Source organism: Notolepis coatsorum (genome assembly GCF_963971535.1).
Source record: "Notolepis coatsorum genome assembly, chromosome: 2".
NCBI lineage: Eukaryota > Metazoa > Chordata > Actinopteri > Aulopiformes > Paralepididae > Notolepis > Notolepis coatsorum.
This window is the reverse complement of record NC_140166.1, coordinates 39,175,602-39,199,615: the sequence shown is the minus strand read 5'-3', so window position 1 is coordinate 39,199,615 and position 24,014 is coordinate 39,175,602. Positions and strand designations below refer to the sequence as shown.

The 24,014-nt window shown below is 45.0% G+C and overlaps 2 protein-coding genes across 2 annotated transcripts in view; one reads left to right on the top strand and one right to left on the bottom strand.

Moving 5' to 3' along the window:
- Positions 1–4,997: 4,997 nt before the first annotated feature.
- On the top strand, positions 4,998–6,156 carry fam163b (family with sequence similarity 163 member B; the record flags this gene model as incomplete). Its single annotated transcript, XM_084338087.1, is given in 4 exon segments — positions 4,998–5,090; positions 5,652–5,840; positions 5,843–6,061; positions 6,064–6,156. Coding segments are annotated over 4 exon segments (594 nt in total).
- A 4,925-nt stretch (positions 6,157–11,081) lies between these two features.
- The window catches only part of LOC311223323 (ADAMTS-like protein 2), a gene marked incomplete at its 3' end in the record, with an annotated part of 58,822 nt that continues 45,889 nt past the window's right edge, over positions 11,082–24,014 (bottom strand). Inside the window, 10 exon segments of the mRNA XM_084308115.1 lie at positions 11,082–11,388; positions 11,390–11,501; positions 11,833–11,977; positions 12,514–12,690; positions 13,224–13,394; positions 15,234–15,314; positions 15,316–15,390; positions 16,128–16,341; positions 18,450–18,576; positions 19,069–19,172. Of these exon segments, the coding sequence (XP_084164241.1) occupies positions 11,082–11,388; positions 11,390–11,501; positions 11,833–11,977; positions 12,514–12,690; positions 13,224–13,394; positions 15,234–15,314; positions 15,316–15,390; positions 16,128–16,341; positions 18,450–18,576; positions 19,069–19,172 (1,513 nt within the window).

Genomic DNA, 24,014 nt, shown 5'->3' with positions numbered 1-24,014 from the left:
TGTGTGTGTGTGTGTGTGTGTGTGTGTGTGTGTGTGTGTGTGTGTGTGTGTGTGTGTATGTATGTGTATATATATATAATATATATATATATGTATACGTGTGTGCATGTTTTTATGGTTAGGCCACTGTGTTTGACCTTGTGGTCCAGCATCAGTTCATATAAAAAATTTAACGATTTTACAACAAAAGAGTATACAGAAAAGATAAACAAGTGTGCTTATCAGCAGATGGTTGACTTTAAATGAGCATTGTACATTGTTAATGGGGAATGCCACCCATTTTAAGAATTCACATGTTCCTCCTGTATCCCAGGACAGTTCAACCACTATTTGTGAACACACACCCTAGAGCTATAAAAAAAAAAAAAAAGAGAGAGAGAGAACCCTCCTATCAGTGATGTCACTGGGATGTAAAATATGTGGCTGTTCCATGGACAATGAATGGGGCTCTTACTTTATGAGGCCATACAATGTTTGTGTGAGCTCTTGTGTGAGTGGTGTGTGTTCACAAATACTGACTGACCTGTCCTGGGATGCAGGAAGAACATACAGCAGTAGGTGAAATCGGTGAGATTGCCATTTAAACCCCATTTAACCCCTCCAATGTGTTTATAAGCAAGCTAATACCCCTCTGTAAATGGTAAAAAAGGATGGTGCTCTTTTATCCAAAGCACTTTACAATTTTGTTCCTCACATTCACCCATTCACAGGGTATGACAGTGGCTCAGGAGGTAGATCAGTCGTCCATTTTCGATTCCCACTCCTCCCTGCAGGCAGCATGTCGAAGTGTCCTTGAGCAAGACACTTAACCCCTAATTGCTCCCGATGAGCAGGTTGGCACCTTGCATGGTCGCCTCCGCCATCGGTGTGTGAATGTGTGAGTGAATGGGTCAAATGTGAGGAACAAAATTGTAAAGCACTTTGGATAAAAGCTGCTATATAAATGCACCATTTACCATTTACTCACACATTCACGCACACCGACGGCAGATGCAATTATGCAAGGTGCCAACCTGCTCATCGGGAGCAGTTAGGGGTTAACAAGTGTCTTGCGCAAGGACACTTCGACACGCTGCCCGGGAGGAACGTTCCAATTATTACCAAACGACCAATCGACCTCTCTGTCTTTGAGACAACAGTGTGTGTGTATGGATGGTAGGATGGACAGAGGGAGACGGACGGACGTTTGCTGACCTTTGAATGTGTGTCTGGCAGGTGATTTGTGCCTGCTGCTGACTGGCTGCAGATGCTTTGCTGTGTGGGTGTAAATGATCCTCTGGCCCCGGGGATACTGGCATACAGTCAGGCCCTGGTCGCCATGGGAACCCCAATGCAATGCCTGGTGATGATGACTCCCCCGCCTCCGGGCGGCTGATGATGCGAGCGGGTCTAACTGAGAGGTGGCGAGTGATCACAGAAGCTCCGGGACTCAAGGAGCAGGAGATAAGATCATCGCTGATATTTTGTCCTGTGTGAGGATAGAGAGGGATAACTATACCTCCACACACGCTGTTCGACACCAGCGACTGTGGGGGGGGGGGGGGGGGGGGGGGGGGGGGGGAGGCCATTGGGGAGAGATTGTTTGATTTGATTCCAGCATGTTTGAAATGATTGTATTTGATTTGTATTATGGGATCATGGATCGTGGGTAGAGTGTCCGCCCTGAGTTCGGGAGGCTGGGAGTTCAAGCCCCGGCCGAGTCATACCAAAGACTATTTAAAAAATGGTACCCATAGCCTCCCTGCTTGACACTCAGCATCAAGGGTTGGTTTGGGGGGAAGTCCTTGCGACATACTAGCGTCATGTCCAAGGGGGTGTACTTGTACATCAAGCTGCCTCACGCTACGGAAACAGGAGATAGGCTCCTGCCCCATGTGCCGTTACGGCTCGAGAACCATCGGTTCTCAAAGGCAACTTCATCATGGATCGTGTGACCCCCGAATACCCCTCCGCGTTAACACAGAGACAGACAGACAGACACATGGAGCCAAGTTAGTGTTTGATTTCTTTGTGCATGCGATCGATAATTCTGTGTGCTTGGCATTTATTGTCTTAACTCCTCTTGGAAACAATAATGTGACACATGCAGATAATCCACTGGAGAGCTGTAAGCTGTAGTGTCTCTTGCACGACTTGGGAGTGCCTTATTGAAATTCACAGACAGCCTTCCCTCGTCAACGCTGCTGTGGGGCTATTTTGGGGATGCCGTTTCTGCCATGTAACTTTGGATGCATTATTACATGATGGTCCCACGGTAGATCGTGCTCTCAGATACTCTCTCGTGTCTCCAGTCAGACCCATGCAGGGAGCAGAGGAAATGAGGTGGGACATTGATATGAGCTAATAATGTCGCCCTAGCCTATAGATAATGTCTCTCTCTTATATATAATATGAATGGTTTGTAGGGTGCTAGGTATGCACCATTACAGATACTGGTATTAAATATCAGGCGGATATCAGGCTAAAGCAGGGTATCAGACATCCAATAATTTCCCTGATACTAAAATCTGATACCAAGAGACACATGTAAGATGCCAGAAATGCTACTTGATTTTCCGTATTTTTGGCACATAACATCCCTTTAATCTGGGAAAACACATGTAACATCCCTTTAATCTGGAAAAACAAATGGATTTATAAAGCATTCTTGTCCAGTGACCCAAACTAATATTCCAGGCCTACTGTGTATACTGTTCAGTAAACACAGCTGATCAGACTGCTACTCGGGGGAGGGGCGTGTCTGGGTAGCGCAGTGGTCTAAGCACTCACCTACCACTGCAGTGACCCGGGTTAAATTCCTAGCAGTGGTACCTCTGGCTTGGTCAGTCGTCCCTACGAACACTATTGGGGGGGGGGGGGGGAGCCGGTGGGGAGTGAGTCCTGGTCGTGGCAACAGCTACTCCTACTGGTCGGTCGGTGCACCTATTCAGCAGGGAGAGGATCTGGGGGAGATAGCGTGAACCTCCGCGTTCGTTACGCTCTCCCAGTGAAACTCCTAGCTGTCTGGCGCAAAGAAGTGGCATACCTGCAAATAGCAGGTATGCCAATGAGCTGTGGCATTGCACCATTATTGTATGGCAAAGAACGTCAGGGAAATACTATGAATAGGTTGTACTTCATCTTTTAATTTTTTATTTTATAATTACACATCATAATTCTGGTTTGATGTCTCTCAATTCTTTAGAAAAGTGGTTCATTGGGCGGTTAGGTGGCCGAGCGGAGATTGCGTTCGTCACCAGCCCCGGAGCTGAGCTGGATTTGCCTGTTCGAATCCAGCTCACAGCTCCGGGGTTGTCACCAGCTTGGCTGGCCGTCTGCACTGATACAATTGGCTGTATCAGAGGGTGGGAGAAGCTGGCGGGGTGGGTCCGGTCGTTGTAAACAGCGACTCCTACAGTTCGGTCGGGGCGCCTGCTAAGCGCGGATTGGACGTGAGGGGGATAGTGTGGTCCTCCCACACGCTACGCCCTCTCAATGAGAATCCGCGCTGCCAGGTGAAAAGAAGCGGTGATTGGCTGGACGTGTGTCGGAGGAAGCACGTGGTAGCCTCCACTCTCCCAGATGATCTGACTGTGGGGGGTAAGTGCGCAGCGACCAGGAAGGGACTGGGAATTGGCATACGACTAACATTGGGATGGGAGAAAATCGGAGGAAAATGGAGGGGGAAAAAGACAAAAAAAAAAAAAAAAAAAAGTGGTTCATTATTTCGTCCATGTCCAACGACCCCCACATTGATACACATTAGGCCACGGACCCCCATTTAATACGATTATTTCCTAGATACCCCCGTCTGATAAAACCTTCATGGGAAGATATGATTTAATAATTCATAACTAGCTGTACTATAGGTAAGTGCGGAGAGCTTAACCTATGATCAGAATAATAATTTTTACTCAGTACACTCTCCCAGTAGACTGCCGATAGGCCTCTAGTGAATTAGATAAATAACAGTGACATTAAACTATTCCTCATTTAGCTGAGAAGCCCCTGCAACCTCCTCAATGGCCCCTGGGAGTCCCGGAACCCTGCTTTGATAACGACTGCTGTCGAGAAAGTGAGGAGAAAAAAGTATCCTTTCATCGCAGCTAAAATAAAGGAATATCTTATCTTATCTTAAAAACATCATGTGCAGAGGCCGTAAGCGGAACAGCACCCAAATTAAGAATTGCAATATGTTATTTCCACGGCCAAAGTTCAATCAATATTTGTGAACATGAGCTACTCTCTCATAAAGCCAAGAACCTGAGAAGCAAGACTCAAACTTGTGATGACATCAGGTATGAAGTCTGGAGCTACTCTATAGACAACAAGTGCAAGACAAGATTTTGTACACCCACAGAATGTTTGTTTGAGCTTTTATACTCAATTGAGCTTTATTCTATTGTAGTATTCTCAGTTCTGAAACAGAAAATCAACCTGTATGCTCAGAATATTCACCTGGGTGTTCTCAGTGTCACCTGATGACATCAGACAGGTTTAGCACTCTAGTCTTTGGATTTGGAGAGAATTGTTCGCGTTCACTAATATTTGCGGAGACTAATATACAGTATATGCATTTCAAAATGAGGGTGTCGTTCCCTTTAAGATTGATTCCTTTATACAGCGATATCATATTGTTGACGATGGCTGTTGGAAATGATATAAGTTTTAACCTTTGAAGATTTGAATTTTGAACCTTCCACGTAACACCATATCTCCTCCAACCACTCTCTCTCTCTCTCTCTCTCTCTCTCTCTCTCTCTCTCTCTCTCTCTCTCTCTCTCTCTCTCTCGCTCACTTCTATCTGTCTGGCTGTCTGTCTGTCTGCCTGTCTGTCTGTCTGTCTGTCTGTCTGTCTGTCTGTCTGTCTGTCTGTCTGTCTGTCTGTCTGTCTGTCTGTCTGTCTGTCTGTCTGTCTGTCTGTCTGTCTGTCTGTCTGTCTGTCTGTCTGTCTGTCTGTTCTGTCTATCTCTCTCTCTCTCTCTCTCTCTACAGAGTGTTGATGGAGAGGCTTTCGAATGTCAGCTGGGACAGTGGTCATCTGTGGTGGAATTCTAGCTACAGTCATCTTATTGACGATCGTCGCAGTACTGTGTTACTGTAGACTGCAGGTAAGCTGGTCGTTGCCATCGACTGCACATTTAACTTTAATTCATGTGTATATATATAAAAATCACTCAGAGTCCATATTAAGATGAGTGATGTATTCAGATCTCCTAATACTGGAGTATTTTGTCTGACCAATAAAACACTGTAGCGTTTGTATACATTCAGGTGATGTATAACATTCACATTCTTATTTTGATTGATTGTACAACTGCAAGTACATACTGTATATGTAAAAAGAAAATATAATCCAAATGGATATAGCCTATGATTATTCAGTTGAAGAAGTTATGAATTCAAAGCACCTATAAGCATAATCTGATGTTGTCTGATCTGGCAGCTAAATAGGTGACCTTAACCCCTTCACTACCACACTACAGAAGGTTAACCCGTCTGTCGTGTGGTAGTGAAAGGGTTAACCTTCTGTATTGTGGTTGTGAAAGGGTTAACCCTTTGTCGTGTCGCAGTGAAAGGGTTAACCCTTTGGTAGTGTGGTAGTGAAAGGGTTAATCCAGGCCAATGTGTAGCTCAAGTCTCCCCCCCCCCCCCCCCCCCCCCCCCACCAGTATTATTGCTGTAAGAGGGAGGAGCCCGGCGCTAAGGAGGCGGAGGAGGAGCCGGAGATCTCCACCATGTCACCGTCCCGCCCCCTCGCGCCCCCCGTGCCCCCCGTGCCCCCGACGCCGGAGCGCTACAGCGACTACAACGAGGCGGCCGGCTACGACGACGACGACGACGACGACGGCGACGACGACGACTGCCCCCCACCTTCCTGACCGAGTCCAACGGCCCTGCCGCCGGCGGCTACTCCCCTCCCCCGACCCGCGGCGGGCCGCTGCAGCGCTCGCACGCCTTCTGCCCGTCCTGCGCGCGCTACTCCCTGCCGTTTTACCTGCAGCACCCGGAGCGGCTGTGTAACGGCGGCAGGCGTGTCGGCTACAGGACTGTGCAGCAGCAAGAGGTGGACCTGCCACGGACAACATGGCCAGCTTCTACCAGCAGAAGCTCAACCTCATCCGGTCCGTCACCATGAGAGAGGTGGTCACCCACAGCGTCAGCACCGACGTCTAGCGAGCGGGCGCCCAGCGACTAAACTAACCCCACCCCACCGGCCTGGAGGAGCCGTGTTACTGGGGACGCACTGTTGCTTCAAAGACTGCACTAGCTGTAGATCATATTTGCCACCCACATCAAACCGATGGAATCGCTCACTCAGTCACTCACCGGGTGTAGAGGGCGGGGAGGGAGGGGGGTACAGTATAGCGTATAGCACTGTACAGTGTATGTAAACCCACTCCTGAATTCACCTTCTTGTCCCCCGGCACACAGTCCTTGGTTCACTTAGTTATCACTGTGTACATTTTTTGTCAACAGCACTTGGTTTTCGTTTGAAGTATCTACATTCAGTTATGATTGAGACAGCCACAACGAGGCAAGGATATTGTGAGTATGTGAGCGTGAGCTTTACTGTGTGAGTGTGTGTTTCCCCGTGTTGTTGTGCTGTCGTGCACAATGGTGCAGTATATGAAGCTATTTTCAAAAGGGCTTTTAACAAGGCATACAATGATCAAAAGACTTGTGATTTCAGGAAGTGAACATGGCCATGCTATAATACACATAGATAGATACACATGCGGTATGATACCAGTATATGTCAGGGTCAAGTCGAGTCTGGAGCTACATCACAACTCTTGATGTGGAGAGATCTTTAGATAAACATCTAAATTATAGTCTAACAAGCTGCTAAAACGACAATAGCCCTCAGTATATCTTAGGCCCACTAAGCTGGAGAAAACTTGAGTCTGGGTGTTGTTTATGTCATGTGTAATTGGTCAATTTGTTATTTCTTGGAAGTGTGTCAAGCAATTGACCCGTCTCAAACCCCGCCCTCTTCTCTTGATCCCCCAATCACAACTGTTGCCTCCCGAGGGAGGTGTGATGAGTTATTTTTTCAAACATGTCCTCCGAATTCTATAATGGAATTTTAGAACTCTATAGCTTTACATTAGCATTATTAGAATGTTCGGCTGTAAAAAAAAAATCTGAATCACATCAGTGTTATTGTTACACCTCAAAGGGTTTGCTCTCAGTAGCAATGTGCTCTAACGATCTAGCGTTTGTGAGGTCGAAGTTGTAACATCCATGTCTTTATCAGCTTCAATAGTGATTTGTTGTTATTATTATTCTAGTCCACAGCAAATGGGAGTTTGACAGTGACTTGGGAAACAGAAAGGGTACCATAGGGCCAGCAAGTGGCACCAGCAACTGTCTCATGGTTACTGTCAAACAAGCATGAACTGTGGCCGTTCCTCCTAATGTGAAAGTTAATATTTTACATTGTTCAATTAACAGTGTCAATAAAACTATGGAAAATAGTTTGGTATTTGTGTAATACTACACCTTCGGGAAGAAAAACACAGGAATGATCATTGAAGAACACTGCATAGAAAATACAGTGAGAGACGTGGTTGTATTTATAGTTACATTCATTGCTAATGTTTTCTGTTCAGAATGTGATTTTATTATTGAATTCATCATTGGAATCTTTAGCTTTTTCAGTAGGCTGAGCTGAAATTGTCAACCGCTGTTTTGAGAAAAAAGAAAGGCAAATCTAAATCACAGATATTGTTTTAACACTTTTATGGAAATACAAGTCAATACATTGCAGATTTCAGTTCAGTCAACAGTACAAAATCTCAATACTTACTTTTGTACAAAGAGGTATCAGTTATACAAACACAGTACATATTAGTTATATTGTCAAAAAAATACACATACACTTCTGAATATATTTCAACCATTTCAAGTGTCAGGAATTCTTTCTGTCCATGAATGGAATAACTTCAGTATATCCACGCATTCCTTACCACTGGATGCAATCTCTCATTCTGTCATACAAACTGGCATCGAGTAACATGATTAATACTCATTGGTAGGCACCAGGAATGTCATGATTGATGAAATTGTGTTATGTCTAATAAATATATTTCATGTCCTGCAAACATACCCAACATTACAGAGATACCCATCGGCACAATGCCACATGGTAGGGTGGAATGACAGAATTAATCTTCAACTTATCGTTGGGCCGTGCTTATCTATGCCAGAGACTTTAAAATAAATTAAATAATATTCATAAACAATATCTATCTTAAATATTCTAGACATGCAGTATAATCAGTTGGAAAATAATTTAATAGATCTTTCCACAACAGAAATTACTTTTTTCTGATGACAACAGGCCTCATGCTGCATGATCTCAAATATGCATTCATTCCTCAACCATTGACTCAACCCTATCTCTATCGCACAACCCTATCTCTATCGCACATTCTAAAAGTGGTTTCATTTCTTTCAGAATTAAATATTTGATTGATAATATTATAAAGGACAGGCACTGTGGCTGTGGCATTAGGAGCTCAGGGAAGCGGGGCCTGTGACTGCCTCAACATTTAGGCACATTGGGGTCAAAGAGGGTTTTGTTGGTAATAATAAGAATGGAAGGGGAGGATGTGTGGCTGTAGAATAGGGCATGGCAGAGATCAAAGGTGAAGCTTTGTGGAGTTAGGAGCTAGGGCAGGATGGTGGTTGTAGAGTTAGGGCAGGATGGTGGTTGTAGAGTTAGGGCAGGATGGTGGTTGTAGAGTTAGGGCAGGAGGGTGGTTGTGGAGTTGGGTGTTAGGGCAGGAGGGTGGTTGTGGAGTTGGGTGTTAGGGCAGGAGGGTGGTTGTGGAGTTAGGGCAGGAGGTGGTTGTAGAGTTAGGGCAGGGAGGGTGGTTGTAGAGTTAGGGCAGGAGGGTGGTTGTAGAGTTTAGGGCAGGAGGGTGGTTGTGGAGTTAGGGCAGGAGGGTGGTTGTGGAGTTTGGGCAGGAGGGTGGTTGTGGAGTTAGGCAGGAGGGTGGTTGTGGATTAGGGCAGGAGGTGGTTGTGGAGTTAGGGCAGGAGGGTGGTTGTGGAGTTGGTGTTAGGGCAGGAGGGTGGTTGTGGGGTGGTAGGGCAAGAGGGTGGTTGTGGAGTTGGGTGGTAGGGCAGGAGGGTGGTTGTGGAGTGGGGTGGTAGGGCAGGAGGGTGGTTGTGGAGTTAGGGCAGGAGGGGGTTGTGGTGGTAGGGCAGGAGGGTGGTTGTGGAGTTAGGGCAGGTGGGGGTGTGGGGGGTAGGGCAGGAGGGTGGTTGGTGGAGGTGGTGTGTAGGCAGGAGGTGTTGTGGAGTTGGTGGTAGGGGCAGGAGGGTGGTTGTGGAGTTGGGTGGTAGGGCAGGAGGGTGGTTGTGGAGTTGTGGTGGTAGGGCAGGAGGGTGGTTGTGGAGTTAGGGCAGGAGGGTGGTTGTGGGGTGGTAGGGCAGGAGGGTGGTTGTAGAGTTAGGGCAGGAGGGTGGTTGTGGGGTGTTAGGGCAGGAGGGGTGGTTGTGGAGTTGGGTGGTAGGGCAGGAGGGTGGTTGTGAGTTGGGTGGTAGGGCAGGAGGGTGGTTGTGGAGTTGGGTGGTAGGCAGGAGGTGGTTGTGGGTTGGTGGGGTAGGCAGGAGGGTGGTTGTGGGGTGGTAGGGCAGTGTGGGGTGGTTGGGTGGTAGGGAGAGGGTGTGGGGTGGTAGGGCAGGAGGGTGGTTGTGGGTGGTAGGGCAGGAGGGTGGTTGTGGAGTTGGGTGGTAGGGCAGGAGGGTGGTTGTGGAGTTGGGGGTAGGGCAGGAGGGGTGTGGAGTGGGTGGTGGGCAGGAGGGTGGTGTGGAGTTGGGTGGTAGGGCAAAGGGTGGTTGTGGAGTGGGTGGTAGGGCAGGAGGGTGGTGTGGAGTTGGGTGGTAGGGCAGGAGGGTGGTGTGGTGTGGGTGGGGCAGAGGGTGGTTGTGGGTGGTGGGGCAGGAGGGTGGTTGTGGGTTGGTAGGGCAGGAGGGTTGTGTGGGGGAGTTAGGGCAGGAGGTGGTTGTGGGTGGTAGGGCAGGAGGGTGGTTGTGGGGTTGGGCAGGAGGGTGTTGTGGGGTGGTGAGGTTAGGGCAGGTGGGTGGCAGAGGGCAGAGGTGGTTGTAGAGTTAGGGCAGGGGGGTGTTGTGGAGTTAGGGCAGGAGGTGGGTTGTGGAGTTAGGAGTGGTAGGGCAGGAGGGTGGTTGTGGAGTTAGGGCAGGAGGGTGGTTGTGGATTAGGCAGGAGGTGGTTGGAGTGGTGTAGGTGTGGGGTGTGGGCAGGGTGGTTGTGGAGTGGGGTGGTAGGGCAGGAGGGTGTTGTGGAGTTGGGTGGTAGGGCAGGAGGGTGGTTGTGGAGTTAGGGCAGGAGGGTGGTTGTGGAGTGGGGTGGTGGGGCAGGTGGTGGTGGTGGAGTTGGGTGGTAGGGCAGAGGGTGGTTGTGATTAGGGCAGGAGGGTGTTGTGGAGTTAGGGCAGAGGGTGGTTGTGGGTGGGTTGTAGGTGGGGTGGTAGGGCAGGAGGGTGGTTGTGGAGTTGGGTGGTAGGGCAGGAGGGTGGTTGTGGAGTTAGGGCAGGAGGGTGGTTGTGGAGTGGGGTGGTAGGGCAGGAGGGTGGTTGTGGAGTTGGGTGGTAGGGCAGGAGGGTGGTTGTGGAGTTAGGGCAGGAGGGTGGTTGTGGAGTTAGGGCAGGAGGGTGGTTGTGGAGTGGGGTGGTAGGGCAGGAGGGTGGTTGTGGAGTTGGGTGGTAGGGCAGGAGGGTGGTTGTGGAGTTGGGTGGTAGGGCAGGAGGGTGGTTGTGGAGTTGGGTGTTAGGGCAGGAGGGTGGTTGTGGAGTTGGGTGTTAGGGCAGGAGGGTGGTTGTGGAGTTGGGTGGTAGGGCAGGAGGGTGGTTGTGGAGTTGGGTGTTAGGGCAGGAGGGTGGTTGTGGAGTTGGGTGGTAGGGCAGGAGGGTGGTTGTGGAGTTGGGTGGTAGGGCAGGAGGGTGGTTGTGGAGTTAGGGCAGGAGGGTGGTTGTAGAGTTAGGGCAGGAGGGTGGTTGTGGAGTTGGGTGTTAGGCCAGGAGGGTGGTTGTGGAGTTGGGTGGTAGGGCAGGAGGGTGGTTGTGGAGTTAGGGCAGGAGGGTGGTTGTGGAGTTGGGTGTTAGGCCAGGAGGGTGGTTGTGGAGTTGGGTGTTAGGGCAGGAGGGTGGTTGTGGAGTTGGGTGGTAGGCCAGGAAGGTGGTTGTGGAGTTGGGTGGTAGGCCAGGAAGGTGGTTGTGGAGTTGGGTGGTAGGCCAGGAGGGGGTGGTTGCGGTGTGGGAAGGGAGGACTTGTGGTGTGGGGTGGTTGGGTTGGGGAGCTGAGGGAGGCCTCTGTCTCTGGGGTCCAGGACTAGGAGGAGGCCTCTGTCTCTGGGCTCCAGGACTAGGAGGAGGCCCTCACCGAGCGGCAGGAATGGCAGCAGGCCTTGCTGTAGTACCAATGGCTGCACAGGCTCATCTTCAGGGCCAGGGAGCAGTTGTTGGTGGGGCGGTCCTGACAGCTCTCATCTGGGGGAGGACCATTACCGTAATTAAACAAGCCACTGAGGAATTATTGACAAATGATTATACCATAATTAGAACATCCATCACTGATCCATCGAATTTCCATCAACTAAACAACAACTGTTACACCTCCCATTATTAACCATAAGCTTCAGAACATAGACACCCTGCTTTGAATTAAGTTCAGCAAAGTGGGCTCCAAACCACTGGACTATAAAACCTTGATGAGCTCCAATTAGTATGATTGCCCGACTCTACAAAGATTTCAAAGCCTGTGATAAAAAAAGAAACCAGCTGTCAGACATTTGGGCTGCGATGGTCCGGTCCATGTTACCTGGGGGCTCCGTGGGACAGGGCCGCAGGGCACAGGTCTGTTTAGCCACAGGCTTGGCGAGTGGGTCACATCCTCGGACCAGTTCCCTGGCCTGGTAGCACTTAACATCCCTCATCCTCACACCCACACCACAGGTCTTGGTGCACTGTGGAGGAGGCATAGCCAGGCATACAGTAACTCCATTGTTCAGAGTCAGATGAGAAACATTTAAACTATTCACACTGTTGACAATTCAGGCAGTTGGCAAAGCAAGGTAATTCGTTTTCTATTTCCAAGCGCAGCTCCAGTGATCAGGATGTGTAACTGAGCCAGCTCCGTAGGGTAGGGCTGGATTTTTTTAAGTGGATAGATTCAACACATAACGTGCAACTTTTATCGTCTCAATTTATAGCCTGTGTCACTTTGATATAACTATCTATGTGACAGTCGGCAGTTACAACCAAGCCCCTCCTCTTTGTATTCCAAATACATGAAAGGCAAACGTCCCTGAAATAACTCCGCACCTTGATGCGTCTGTGAGTGTGAAGCGTAAGAGCCACAATAATAATAATAATAATAAACTTTATTTGTATAGCACCTTTCATATAAAAATTGCAGCTCAAAGTGCTTTACAACAGAAAAAGACAGGCATAAAATTAGCACATAAAGTGCAGACAATGACATACAGTGTCGCGGCCTCACCTCAGACCAGGGCGTGGTGTACCACTTGAAGCAGGGCCTCTCGAAGCAGGTGGTCTCCTCCTCGGGCTTGTCGGCGCCGCCACACGCCTCGTCGTCGAAGGTCTGGAACTTCCCGGCGGTGATACCGGCGCAAAGCATGAGCCTCCGCTTCACACCACGTCCACACGTCGTGTTGCACTGAAAGCAGGACGGGAGAGTAAAGTTGTTGGTGATATTCACTCTCTGGCTATAAGAGCATCATCTTATATCCCACTTAGGTTTATAGCTCATTTAAGTTTAAATTCAGCTATAACAATTTGGGGGCAGCCCGAGAGTGTTGTGAGATGTGAGATTTGAATGATACAGGCTTCCGGGAAAATGTATCCTATCTTTGCATATGGACATCATAGCTGAAATACCAAATAAACAGACTTGATTGTAAGAAATAGGGCAAACTATTTAATATTTCCCTGTGTGTAAACACAAAACAAATTCAAATAAGAAAGATCACAAGGCCCTCTGTCTCGTTGAGAAGATAAAAATGGCAAGGATAAAAACATGGCACCCAGACGTTGGCTGGTCTTCAACAGGCAACACACTTGATCATTAGAAGAAGCTTCCACTAACAGTCGCCGCGATTCATTTCTAGATGAAAACTGAACATAAGACACTACAATCAAAATGTGGAGATACTCATATAGAATCTTTGATGTGGTGACAGGGTCTCTCACCCGTTCCCAGTCCTGCGTGAGCCAGTGAGGTGCACAGTCCCTCTCCCCGCAGGGGTGGATGGCCAGGGGCTTGTTCTCTGCCGAGCACTGGGACTCAGGGACCACGCGGCCCTCGGGGGTCTTGCAGTACACGTGGCGCACCATCTTCCCAGAGCCACAGGCGCCGGAGCACTGGTGAAGGTCAAATAATCACACAGATGTTCACCTCATTTCACCTACAACTGTAGGCAGTCTTGCACAAATACATTTGATTTGAGAGTTGTTGAGAGTTAATGGGTTTAAATAATGTCTTCCAGTGATGTCAACAGTAAACACAGGACACTGAATCCTTGCGTGAAATGATGTGAAAACGTATCATCGCCCAAAGCGTTATGGATAACTGTTTAATAACTTAATTAATAATGTAATTAACACAAGTTGTTTTATGTTCAGTATGTACCTATAGTACACTGAATAGTTGTATTACATAGCTCAGATATGTCATGTGCAGGGGGCCACAGTGGCTCAGGAGGTAGAGCGGTCGTCTGGTAGTCGGAAGGTGTGTGAATGTGTGAATGTGAGGAACAAAATTGTAAAGCGCTTTGGATAATAAAAAAAAAAGCTATGTATGAGCCCCTGAGAATGTGCTTCATACAGTAAAAAGGTGAGTGTTTGTTTAAATTGAGTGTGTGCATGCGGATGTGTGTGCAATGGGTGTAGATGGTTGGGTCATTGAGCATCCTGATGGCCTGGAGATAAAAGCGGGTCACACAAAGCCACTGGCTGCTCTCAGACTGGAAGGTGTTAAGTGAGGGGGGAGGGGAGGGGGTTACATTGCTTTCTGGGTAAAGTAGTAAGAGAAAATGGCTCTGGTTTCTTTGAAGCCCTGTAGCTTTGGAATAAGTAGTGTGTTATCAGCATGATTCATGAGACATAGATTGAAAAGTATCCGCCCGATTTGTACAATGGGTGGCTTATTTTTAAGGTATGAACCTGTACTTTCATATCTTGTAAAAATATAAATTTTGAAGATCCCTCTAAGACCCAGAGTCTGTGCCTGGTCACATATAAATGCACCACTTACCATTTAATACAGTATACTGTAATATCACTGGTATGTCATAATGATCGCAATACTGAAGTCAGAGTAGAATGTATAGTGAATGGGATATGGATGTAGGGGAAACCATCAAGTGGACCCAGGAACAGTCTCAGCTGAATGGAGTTTTGCCATAGAGGAGATGTATCATTTTCAAACACGTTTCTAAAGATGTTTTCTCAAAATGCAAACCCTTTGAATCCTTGAATCTCATCTAGCAGCAGGCTGTCGTTTCAAATGATCAAGGGTTGCATTTTACTGTCAAATGAATGACGGTATATAATTATATATTAACATTTTGAATCTCAGCACAAAATTAAAACGGTCATACATATATATGTATATATATATACTAGGGATGTCCGATATTATCGGCCGACCGATATTACGGCAGTAAAATGTGATATCGGAAAATATCAGTATCGGTAAAAAAAAAAAAAAAAATTTTTTTTTACATTTATTTAACCTTTATTTACCCAGGCAAGCAAGTAAGAACCAATTCTTATTTTATTTATTGTCAAAAGTATGCATGTTGGTTTAATTCAACAACAAGAGATATGTAATGTTAATTTTTACTTTTTTAATTATCATATTTTGCACAGATAATGCTTACATTTAGAAAGCCTTTTGAATGCATCCAGTGAAATTATTAGTTACCTGAAATTATTCAGTTTTTTTGGGGGGGAAACCCTGCATATATCGGTATCGGTTAATATCGGTATCGGTATCGGTATCGAAATTAAGAGTTGGACAATATCGGAATATCGGTAAAAAAGCCAATATCGAGCATCCCTAATATATACCATATATATATTTTTTTTATCGTTTAAAAATATGTCTATAGCAAAATTCCCATACAAGATCTACCGCTTCTGGGTGTGCTTCTGCATGTTGGTGTATGTGGTCTATTATGGGATCAGGGAGAAACTCACTGGTCCCCACTCTGACACAGTCCACTGGCGCTCACAGGGAGCTCCCGTGCAGTTCTTGCCGTGAGGCGGTTTGGTCACGGGGGTCACATGTCCGGGCCTCGTCAGAACACCTGACCTCACGGGTCACCTGGGCTCTGCGGCCACACTTGGCAGGACACTAGATGGAGAAACAGAGGTGGGCATCGGTAGTGGTTTTACACGACAACCATGTACTGTAATTAACATTTGATCTGAATACCTTCTGTATCCAGCTACCGTAAAAAGACCCTTTTGGTTTAATGACTAATAAGATAAGATAAGATATTCCTTTATTGATCCCTTTGGGGAAATTCAGGCATCATAGCAGCATGGGGGAGGGGGGAGGGGAGGTACAGGTAATAGAAGACATGTACAGGTCGTAACATGATCCTACAGTGGAGAAGTAAAAATGAAAATAGAATAAAAAAAAGGCAGTGTAAAACAATATAACAATATAATTAACTCTGGGCATGTGCATAAGGGCAAGTAGGCAGTGTAAAAAGGTCAAGGTGCAATAATGGTATGTATGCCCTCTCTAATTATATTTGTCCTACAATAAATATAGTTACAATATATATATATATATATATATATATATATATATATATATATATATATATATATATATATATATATATATATATATATATATATATATATATATATATATATATATATAATATATATATATATAATCTAGTAATGTAAAATCTAATCTAATATATATAATAAAAAAAATGCTAAATAAAATGCTAAATAATAATGGCTCATAATGCTGCTGTATACAATGACTACATAAAGTATTACTGTACATAAACAAGCACCCACATACGTCCCTCCCTCTCTCTCTCCCATAACCCACCCTCGCTCTCCTACCTCCACCCACTCGGCCACCTCCCACTGGGGGCCGCAGGTGGGGCTCTTACAGGGCCTTCTCTCCGGAGGTCTCTCCAGCTCTGCCAGGGTGCATTGGTCGCTGTAGACCGAGCTGTCCAGCCCGGGGGAAAGCATCTTCCAGCAGCGCACCAGCCGGAACTGGAACCCCTCCCCGCAGGTCCTGGAGCACTCGCTCCAGCTGCTTGCCTCCCATCTGAGACAGGGGGGGGGGGGGGGGGGGGGGGAGGGGGGCACAGAACTTGAATCCATAGAATGGCCATTCACATTCAAATCGACATCTGTGAATGGTAGTTGACCTCTATCTCAAACCTGCCCTCGCTTCCCTTGGTCGCTTGTGATTGGAGGATCAAGAAAGGAGGGGAGGGGCTTGAGGTCAAATTAGCGGGTACACCATGAAATGAGTGTTAATGTTGTCGTTGAAACCAGTGTTGGTTTGATGCATCAGACTCAGAAAAGCTAATCTGGTCGGATATATGGGTAACCATGGGTAATATTTAGCATACTAAACTACTAAATACTAAAGTAACTATGGAATAAAAAAAAATATTCTATGATATAATAATGAAAAAATAATTACCATCAACTACCATGCTCTGCCATTTTCCCTGTCATGAAAGGTCACACATTGTAAACTCTGTCATTGTTATTTCCCACTGGTAATTACAACTTTGAGGGGGCGATCATGAGCTGGAAACTCGTAAATAATGATGTTTGCAAGAAGCACTTGAGTTCACGACAAGACAAAAGGCATCAGTTGGGTGAACATGACTGCGTTAGTCGAGTTGAACATTCCATCTGTCTGAGTCTCGTGCACTTTCCACACACAAAACAACGTGCATTTCCATGAGATTCATGATCAAAACAGACGGTTAACCGCCCTTGCCGTGTGGCAGTGAAAGGGTTAACCTTCTGTATTGTCACAGTGAAAGGGTTAACCATTGGTAGTGTGGTAGTGAAAGGGTTATAGTGTACAAAAGGAGGCTACCACAATCCTGAAAGGTCCACTCTATCAGTTCCAGTTCTGTGGAGAAAATGTGGAATGCGAGACCCCCCCCCCCCCATAGCTCATCTGTATCTGTGCTGTGCTGCACTGCCCTGGGTCATTCCTGTTTACAGCGTGCAGACCCAGCAACTGTGCTGACTGGCTGACCAGCCCGGCACAGTCCAGTTTATTGCAGCTCTGTTTGGTTTGGCTAGAGAGTGTGGAAAATCTACTAAGACGATGATTGTTACAGAGTAATTCCTGAGGGAACGTTTTCTTCCTGTTTACTGTCAAACTAATGAAACCAGTGCAGATTTAGCAGAGTTTGGACATATAATATTTTGTCTATGAAGTGAAAGCCATTACCTCACACGCTTGGATGTATTGTCTAGCTATGTACCGATGCAATTTATCTTATTTTCAGATTCAAATTCCTTTCTTCTCTATTCCCGGAAAGTAGAGTTTTGTCTCTATACCAACTCAACCTACACTGGGCGGGCATACCTAGAAATGCACCCAAGACCAAGATACGATCATCAATTTAAAGATAATCCATTACTGTGTCCTTCTACACTTTGCCGTCAGTTTTGGTTGAAATGAAGTCCCTCCCAAACAGCTAGTTTCATTTGGAAACATGTCAAATCACTAAAGGGGCAGGGGTGTAAAAAGTACCCAGAAATTATACTTAAGTGAAAGTATGGGTACTGTCTCAAAATCTTACTTAAGTAAAAGTCAGAGTATCTGGCTTAAAAACACACTTGAGTAAAAGTAAAAAAAAGTTTCTACTTTTAAATGTACTTAAGTACTATTCTTCTGATAGCAGGTGTTTAATCAAAGATCCCCGCTCTCTAGTCTTGCACAAGGACCAATCAGCATGGGTATGGGCGGGTTAATTTTCCATTGGATTGGCTGTTTTTAAATAAAATGCGGCCGCAGGATTAATAACGTTAACGTTATTTCGACCAGAGAAACAAATATACGAATTAAAATCGTTGGACCTGCGAGATTTGCACTTTGTACTTTGTAGGTCTGCATTTTAAATGTAAAGAGTAAAAAAGTACGTTTTCTTTCTCTGAAATGTAATTGAGTAAAAGTACAAGTATACAAACCTAATAATACTTGAGTAAAGTACAAATCCCCAAAAACAGTACTTAAGTATTGTAACGAAGTACAATTACTCAAGTAATTTACACTCCTGCAAAGGGGTGGTTGAGGGGGGGGGGGGCGGTACACATTCTTAATGCCATCTTATAAGCATTTGAACCATTGTGAAACAAATCCTCTAACTAGGAAGTCTGTCAGTAGGTGCTAGCTGATACCTTGGCTGGCATTCTCTCCCGATGCAGAAGTCGTGGACCGGCTCCGGTCTGGTCAAAGCGTCGCAGTACATGTCATCCACCTCCACACCGTCATAGCGCACACACATGGCGAAGGACTTAGACACCCCTGGGGCACGGACATGAGCAGATGGCAAGGTAAGGTGGAGGTACACAACATGAGGCTGATTCGCAGAGACATAACAGTAGGTGTGTTCATAGCGTGTGTGTGTGTGTGTGGGAGAGAGAGTATGTGTGTGTGTGTGTGTGGGGGGGGAGAAAGAGAATGTGTGTGTGTGTGTGGAGGGGAGAGAGAGAGAGAGTATGCGTGTTCATGTGTGTGTGTGTGTGTGTGTGCATGTATGACCTTGATGGTTTTGTGTTAGTGGTTAAGTTTAGGATTAGGCATGTGCTAGTTAAGGCTGTGTGTGTGTGTGTGTGTGTGTGTGTGTGTGTGTGTGTGTGTGTGTGTGTGTGTGTGTGTGTGTGTGTGTGTGTGTGTGTGTGTGTGTGTGTGTGTGTGTGTGTGTGTGTGTGTGTGTGTGTGTGTGTGTGTGTGTGTGTGTGTGTGTGTGTGTGTGTGTGTGCGTGTGTGTGTGTGTGTCTGTGTGTGTGTCTGTACCTATGGAGCAGGTCATACTGCAGGGTTCCTGAGAGGACAGTTTCCAGCGGTACATGTCGGCAGCACTTAGTTTGAGATTCTTCTGTAGAAGCCTCTGGTTCCCCCTGTTACACACAAACACACACACACACACACACACACACACACATACATACACACACATACATACATTACACAATCATGCACATGGACACACAAACACTTACGCAAATGGACACACACACATGTATGCGTCCACACATGCACGTCCCCCCCCCCCCCCCCCCCCCCAGAATACAAGTGTCACAGCTTCAGAGCTTCAAAGCCTAAATAAATTATGTGAATTCAGTTCACATAAAAGTCACTCACGTATTGTCGACACATGTATTGTATTGTGTTACACAGTATCTTGGGATCAGGACAGATGCAGAGGTGGGTGTGATTAGCCTTGAGCGCCAAGACCGCAAGCCAATGATCTCCACTCTGCACGGTGGTGTAGTGGTTAACACTGTCGCCTCACAGCTAGAAGGTCCTGGGTTCGATTCCCGCTTGGGGACCAGGTTGCCGTGTTGCCAGGTACCCAGGTGGGGTATCTCCCGGGCCTTTCTGTGTGGAGTTTGCATGTTCTCCCCGTGCTCGCAAGGGTTTCCCCTCCCGATAAGATAAAAAGATTGCTAACACTGTTGCGTCCCTGAAGAAGACGGACAGGATCACTTGGATTGGCAGCCCATGTCTGCTCCCGGCTGCCCCTGGGGGGAAGGACGACGGGATGGGAAGTGCAGAGAGACATTTCATCAGTGACTCAGTGCATGTGTGTGTTGCTGTGTGTCACCCATCGCACATGTGTGTTTGTATCACAAAACTTCTTCTTCACTCTGATGTTCACTGCCACGGCAGAATCATCGAGGTTTGTTAATTTAACTGATAAATCTTCATGATTTAAAAATCATCACAGCGGCTAGGTGGCGCAGTGGTTAAGGCGCTCGCCACCAACGCAGGAGAAGCTGGGTTCGAGCCCAGCTCTCGGCGTTGCTATCAGCTTGGCTGGTCGTTCATACTAATACAATTGGCAGTATTAGGGGGTGGGAAGCTGGTGGGTGGGGATCGGACGTTGTGGACAGCGACTCCTACAGGTCGGTTGGTGCGCCTGCGCAGTAGAATCAGGAAGCGACGAGTGCGGCGTGTCCCTCCCACGCAGACCCTCGCCGCTGAGAGATCGCGCTGTGCAGGTGAAAAGATGCAACGGCTGCCTCCTCGTGTACCGGAGGGGACACGTGATGCAAGGCTTCGTCCACATTGCAGCCGGCCAGTGGGAGGCATGGTCTAACAACGTTCGAGACAGGGGAGGGTAGAATTGGACAATACGAAATTGGGGAAGGGAGAAAAATAGAAAATGTGGAGAAAAAGTAGATACAAAAAAAATGTATTCAAAATCATAGCATATGTATATCAACTTGATAAAAATGGCATATGACTACAATTCTAAAGAGAAATCATCTTCTTTTTGCATTATGTTGTACCATCACCATTAGATGGATTGTATGTTGTACCATGTTGGCCCAATCCCAATACTCCCCCTTGGCTCTACCCCTCCATTTTGTATGAGGACTTAACATTTCTGTAGTGATACGTATATTTTGTACGTATGTGAAGCATTTTATATTACCTAAACATAAAATCCGGGCCACTTATTTGTCAAACACAGTAATTTACATGATGTGTGGTCATGGTCAGTGTCACCCGGGAGATCTAAAGTTAATTTCAGTCTATGTTCATTTGCCCAGCTGTGATAAGAAGCAAGCAAAGAGTACTGTACTATACATATACAGAGTACTGTACTATACATATACAGAGTACTGTACTATACATATACAGAGTACTGTACTATACATATACAGAGTACTGTAGTATGTTTTAATAGATCTGAGCTACTGTAGTATGTTTTAATAGATCTGACCTACTGTAGTATGTTTTAATAGATTTGAGCTGCTGTAGTATGTTTTAATAGATCTGAGCTGCTACTGTAGTATGTTTTAATAGATCTGAGCTACTGTAGTATGTTTTAATAGATCTGAGCTGCTGCTGTAGTATGTTTTAATAGATCTGACCTACTGTAGTATGTTTTAATAGATCTGAGCTACTGTAGTATGTTTTAATAGATCTGAGCTGCTACTGTAGTATGTTTTAATAGATCTGACCTACTGTAGTATGTTTTAATAGATCTGAGCTGCTGCTGTAGTATGTTTTAATATATCTGAGCTGCTACTGTAGTATGTTTTAATAGATCTGAGCTACTGTAGTATGTTTTAATATATCTGAGCTGCTACTGTAGTATGTTTTAATAGATCTGAGCTGCTACTGTAGTATGTTTTAATAGATCTGAGCTGCTACTGTAGTATGTTTTAATAGATCTGAGCTGCTACTGTAGTATGTTTTTTTTTTTTTTAACTTTGACCAGTCAGCTGGTTCTTTTTAGCGTTTATCGCTTTTTCTGGTCAAGCATGACCGACAGAAACAGGTTGAATAGGATATAGATCGGGGGAAAGACACTCTGAGAAAATACGGCGAGTCCGGGAGTCGAACTCGTGTACCCCAGATCCGTGACGCGCACGGTTGTCCCCGACGCCGAAATAGCGCAGAGATACGCGGTGAGCTACTGGAGCTCCCCGACTACTGTAGTATGTTTTAATAGATCTGAGCTGCTGTAGTATGTTTTAATAGATCTGAGCTGCTACTGTAGTATGTTTTAATAGATCTGAGCTACTGTAGTATGTTTTAATAGATCTGAGCTACTGTAGTATGTTTTAATAGATCTGAGCTGCTACTGTAGTATGTTTGAATAGATCTGAGCTACTGTAGTATGTTTTAATAGATCTGAGCTACTGTAGTATGTTTTAATAGATCTGACCTACTGTAGTATGTTTTAATAGATCTGAGCTGCTGCTGTAGTATGTTTTAATAGATCTGACCTACTGTAGTATGTTTTAATAGATCTGAGCTACTGTAGTATGTTTTAATAGATCTGAGCTACTGTAGTATGTTTTAATAGATCTGAGCTACTGTAGTATGTTTTAATAGATCTGAGCTGCTACTGTAGTATGTTTTAATAGATCTGACCTACTGTAGTATGTTTTAATAGATCTGAGCTGCTGCTGTAGTATGTTTTAATATATCTGAGCTGCTACTGTAGTATGTTTTAATAGATCTGACCTACTGTAGTATGTTTTAATAGATCTGAGCTACTGTAGTATGTTTTAATATATCTGAGCTGCTGTAGTATGTTTTAATAGATCTGACCTACTGTAGTATGTTTTAATAGATCTGACCTACTGTAGTATGTTTTAATAGATCTGAGCTGCTACTGTAGTATGTTTTAATAGATCTGAGCTGCTGTAGTATGTTTTAATAGATCTGAGCTGTTGTAGTATGTTTTAATAGATCTGACCTACTGTAGTATGTTTTAATAGATCTGAGCTGCTACTGTAGTATGTTTTAATAGATCTGAGCTACTGTAGTATGTTTTAATAGATCTGAGCTACTGTAGTATGTTTTAATAGATCTGAGCTGCTACTGTAGTATGTTTTAATAGATCTGAGCTGCTGTAGTATGTTTTAATAGATCTGAGCTGCTACTGTAGTATGTTTTAATAGATCTGAGCTACTGTAGTATGTTTTAATAGATCTGAGCTACTGTAGTATGTTTTAATAGATCTGAGCTGCTACTGTAGTATGTTTTAATATATCTGAGCTACTGTAGTATGTTTTAATAGATCTGAGCTGCTACTGTAGTATGTTTTAATATATCTGAGCTGCTGTAGTATGTTACCTACTGTAGTATGTTTTAATAGATCTGAGCTGCTACTGTAGTATGTTTTAATAGATCTGAGCTACTGTAGTATGTTTTAATAGATCTGAGCTGCTACTGTAGTATGTTTTAATAGATCTGAGCTGTTGTAGTATGTTTTAATAGATCTGAGCTACTGTAGTATGTTTTAATAGATCTGAGCTGCTACTGTAGTATGTTTTAATAGATCTGACCTACTGTAGTATGTTTTAATAGATCTGAGCTGCTACTGTAGTATGTTTTAATAGATCTGAGCTACTGTAGTATGTTTTAATAGATCTGAGCTGCTACTGTAGTATGTTTTAATAGATCTGAGCTACTGTAGTATGTTTTAATAGATCTGAGCTGCTGTAGTATGTTTTAATATATCTGAGCTACTGTAGTATGTTTTAATAGATCTGAGCTGCTACTGTAGTATGTTTTAATAGATCTGAGCTACTGTAGTATGTTTTAATAGATCTGAGCTACTGTAGTATGTTTTAATAGATCTGAGCTGCTGCTGTAGTATGTTTTAATAGATCTGACCTACTATAGTATGTTTTAATAGATCTGAGCTGCTGTAGTATGTTTTGATAGATCTGAGCTACTGTAGTATGTTTTAATAGATCTGAGCTGCTACTGTAGTATGTTTTAATATATCTGAGCTGCTACTGTAGTATGTTTTAATAGATCTGAGCTACTGTAGTATGTTTTAATATATCTGAGCTGCTACTGTAGTATGTTTTAATATATCTGAGCTGCTGCTGTAGTATGTTTTAATAGATCTGAGCTACTGTAGTATGTTTTAATATATCTGAGCTGCTACTGTAGTATGTTTTAATATATCTGAGCTGCTGCTGTAGTATGTTTTAATAGATCTGAGCTACTGTAGTATGTTTTAATAGATCTGACCTGCTGTAGTATGTTTTAATAGATCTGAGCTACTGTAGTATGTTTTAATAGATCTGAGCTACTGTAGTATGTTTTAATAGATCTGAGCTGCTACTGTAGTATGTTTTAATAGATCTGAGCTGCTACTGTAGTATGTTTTAATAGATCTGAGCTGCTACTGTAGTATGTTTTAATAGATCTGAGCTACTGTAGTATGTTTTAATAGATCTGACCTACTGTAGTATGTTTTAATA